We start from the raw sequence: 2634 nt of genomic DNA, 5'->3' as shown, positions 1-2634 counted from the left end.
TAAAACAATAAAAGTACAGTTCACTGTAGTTGAAGTCATTAGTTTTTTGCTTTCTTTCTGCTCAACGCTGTCGCAACCTCTCTTCCAAAGAAAGGATCTAGGAGACAGTTATTTATAACTTAGAATAAACTGGAAACTATGAATGTCGTTATGATGCCTTTAGCTGTAAAAGTTAAAATAGAATAGCATTTTAAAAAAGAGCAAACAAAAATTACAATAATAGTACCATTTAAAAATAATAGTAGAAAAAGCAAACGAATAGAAAATGAAATAATAAAGTCTAAATTGTGCTTAACAATTATTGTAAAAGTACTTGTGCAACTGGAAACAGTCGGTGCTACTTATTAGCAATACAACGATCCAATTTGAGAATTATTTCAGACATTGTTGGTCGTTTGTCTGGTTCTTCATTGATACACAAAACTATGAGTTCATACAACTGAGGTGAGCTGACTTTGACAGTCTCAAACTTTTCTGCGTTTGGAAAATGGCATGTTATCATTTCGCATAAGAGAACGCCATAGCTATAAGAATCCATCTTTGTTGTTTGCTTTCTTGTTCTCCTATGAAGTGTTGCAATACTCTCGGGAGCACTATAGACAGCTGCTCCTGGTGCTTCAGTGACTGCTGCACGAGCGAATTTAGCTGATCCAAAGTCGGATATCTTAGTCTTCCATTTGTTGTGTCCCTTTGATTCCAGTAGTACATTAGCACTGCTGACATCACGATGAATAATAGGATCAGGTAGACAGTGGAGTGTAGTTTAAACCCACAGCTACATCACGCATTATAGATAGAATCACTGGTCTACAGCCAGGATCAGTAGTAAGCTCCTTCCTCTCATAAGCTTTACGCAATGAGGTATCCATTAATTCTGTGATAATCAAAGGATCATCATCATCATCTAACACAGCTCCTATAAACTGGAGGAGATTAGGATGACGCAATTGAGACATTGTGTTTATCTCTCTATGAAGGAGATCCATATTATCCTCACTTTTAATGACATCATGCATCTGTTTCACAGCTACTCTTTGTCCTCTGAACTCTCCCATCCAGATTACACCCCAGCCTCCTCTGCCTAGCTCTTTCCTTGACAGTGATATTTCAGAACGATTGATCTTCCAATTATTTTCTAATTTTTGCAGTGAACTTTGTAATTTGGCCACCTCATTTAGTTTTGATGCTAGTTCTGTTTGTGTTTGAACTAACCTTTCATTAACCTCTTGTAATCTTTCATTCTCCTCCTGTGACTTTTGAAGAGCGATTCTGAGCCTTTTGTTTATTTCTTGTAGCTCCTGATAATTCTTTGTGAGGGCATCATGTGATTTTTGAAGCTGCTGGTGATCCTTTCTGAGATTATCGTGTGAATATTGAGCATTGATATATTTTGAGGTTGTAAGTCCTTCCTGCCATTCTATGTTAGATGTAGGAGGCATTGCTTCAGTGATATTATCATCAGCATATAAAAGGTGCTCATCCTTTGGCTATAAAAGAGAGAAGTAAGAGAAGGAGAAGGAGTACAGGGCTAACAAAAATAATGTTAAAGTGTACAAATTAGACTTTTCAAAATTGTTAATTTATTAAATTTTTTCAATGAGAAATTTATAGGACAAAAGGTCATCAATAACTGTTCTCCAACAAATTCTTACTAATGTACAGTATATATGTATGTACATAAACAAAAAAATGTCCAGACAAACATTCTTCAAATCCAAGGCTCAAAGGAAAACACATAATTTTGAAGTGGTTTTAATTTTTTAATTCGTCAAAAATAATGGTGAGACTTTTCAATTTTCATGATAACTTGAGCAAAAAGCATCAAAAAATTGGGTGTGACTTTTGGGATTAATTTTGCCACAAGACTTCAAAAACTCTAACAATTTTCATCAGATTTAAATTCCTTACGCTATATACATGTATAAAGTTTGAGTTAATTACTTCCAATCACAAATTTAGGTTATATATAGACCAAAAATGATGCGTGACTCACATAATCCTCCTCCAGCACACTAGATATGTGTATCTCAGTACCATCTGGAGTGAGTATTGACTGAAAGTCAGGTGGTGCATCACTCTGAGTCTGGACAGTGAAAAACAAAAATGGATAAATAAATAATGTATGTATGACTGATTACTGTATCCATATATTTTGTGTCTTGTTTAAGAGTATTCAATGGACAGAAGTAACCTCTACCAGGAGGACAGGTAAAGAATCTTATTCCACGCCATGTACCATCAGTACAATCTCGTAATGGCTTCTCCTATTAATGATACATTAACTAATAAATGTGACCTAACTTGATGATTTACCATCTCCACTCCAGCTATTGTTCCAGGGTAGTCAGGTACTGGTCCTATCCACTTTACTACACCATACAATGGATCACCTTTTACTGTATCAATACGCACCATTGAACCAATAGTGAACTGATGATGAGGATCAGGAGAAGGGTCACCGCAACCATGATAACCAGGAGGATCATGATGACCCCTATATTGATTATCACGATTATAACCTTGATGATTACCACCACGATAATCAGCAGGAGGATCAGGAGAATGACGAAGATTAGGAGAGTATGGATGATGAGTATTGTATGAAGAAAGGCTCTTGTATCCTTCTTCATGATG

At 35.8% G+C, this 2634-nt stretch overlaps 2 protein-coding genes across 2 annotated transcripts in view; both read right to left on the bottom strand.

Annotated features, from left to right (window-relative positions):
* The window catches only part of LOC109589971 (uncharacterized), a gene marked incomplete at its 3' end in the record, with an annotated part of 5324 nt that extends 4786 nt beyond the window's left edge, over positions 1 to 538 (bottom strand). The window contains exon 1 of the mRNA XM_020005940.1: positions 342 to 538. Within this exon, the coding sequence (XP_019861499.1) occupies positions 342 to 538 (197 nt within the window). The remainder of the gene's footprint in view (positions 1 to 341) is intronic.
* Positions 539 to 740: 202 nt separating this feature from the next.
* LOC109589970 (dual specificity protein kinase shkE-like) lies at positions 741 to 2628 on the bottom strand. Its single transcript, XM_020005939.1, has 4 exons — positions 2314 to 2628; positions 2139 to 2264; positions 1994 to 2083; positions 741 to 1487 (listed from the first exon to the last, which is right to left on the bottom strand). The coding sequence occupies exons 1-4, from the start codon at positions 2413 to 2415 to the stop codon at positions 741 to 743; spliced, it is 1065 nt and encodes a 354-aa protein (XP_019861498.1). The 5' UTR covers positions 2416 to 2628.
* Between the last annotated feature and the right edge of the window lie 6 nt (positions 2629 to 2634).

This window comes from Amphimedon queenslandica, unplaced genomic scaffold (assembly GCF_000090795.2).
Source record: "Amphimedon queenslandica unplaced genomic scaffold, v1.1 AMPQUscaffold_10665, whole genome shotgun sequence".
In the NCBI taxonomy this organism is placed as follows: Eukaryota; Metazoa; Porifera; class Demospongiae; order Haplosclerida; family Niphatidae; genus Amphimedon; species Amphimedon queenslandica.
This window is presented reverse-complemented; position numbering and strand designations above follow the sequence as displayed.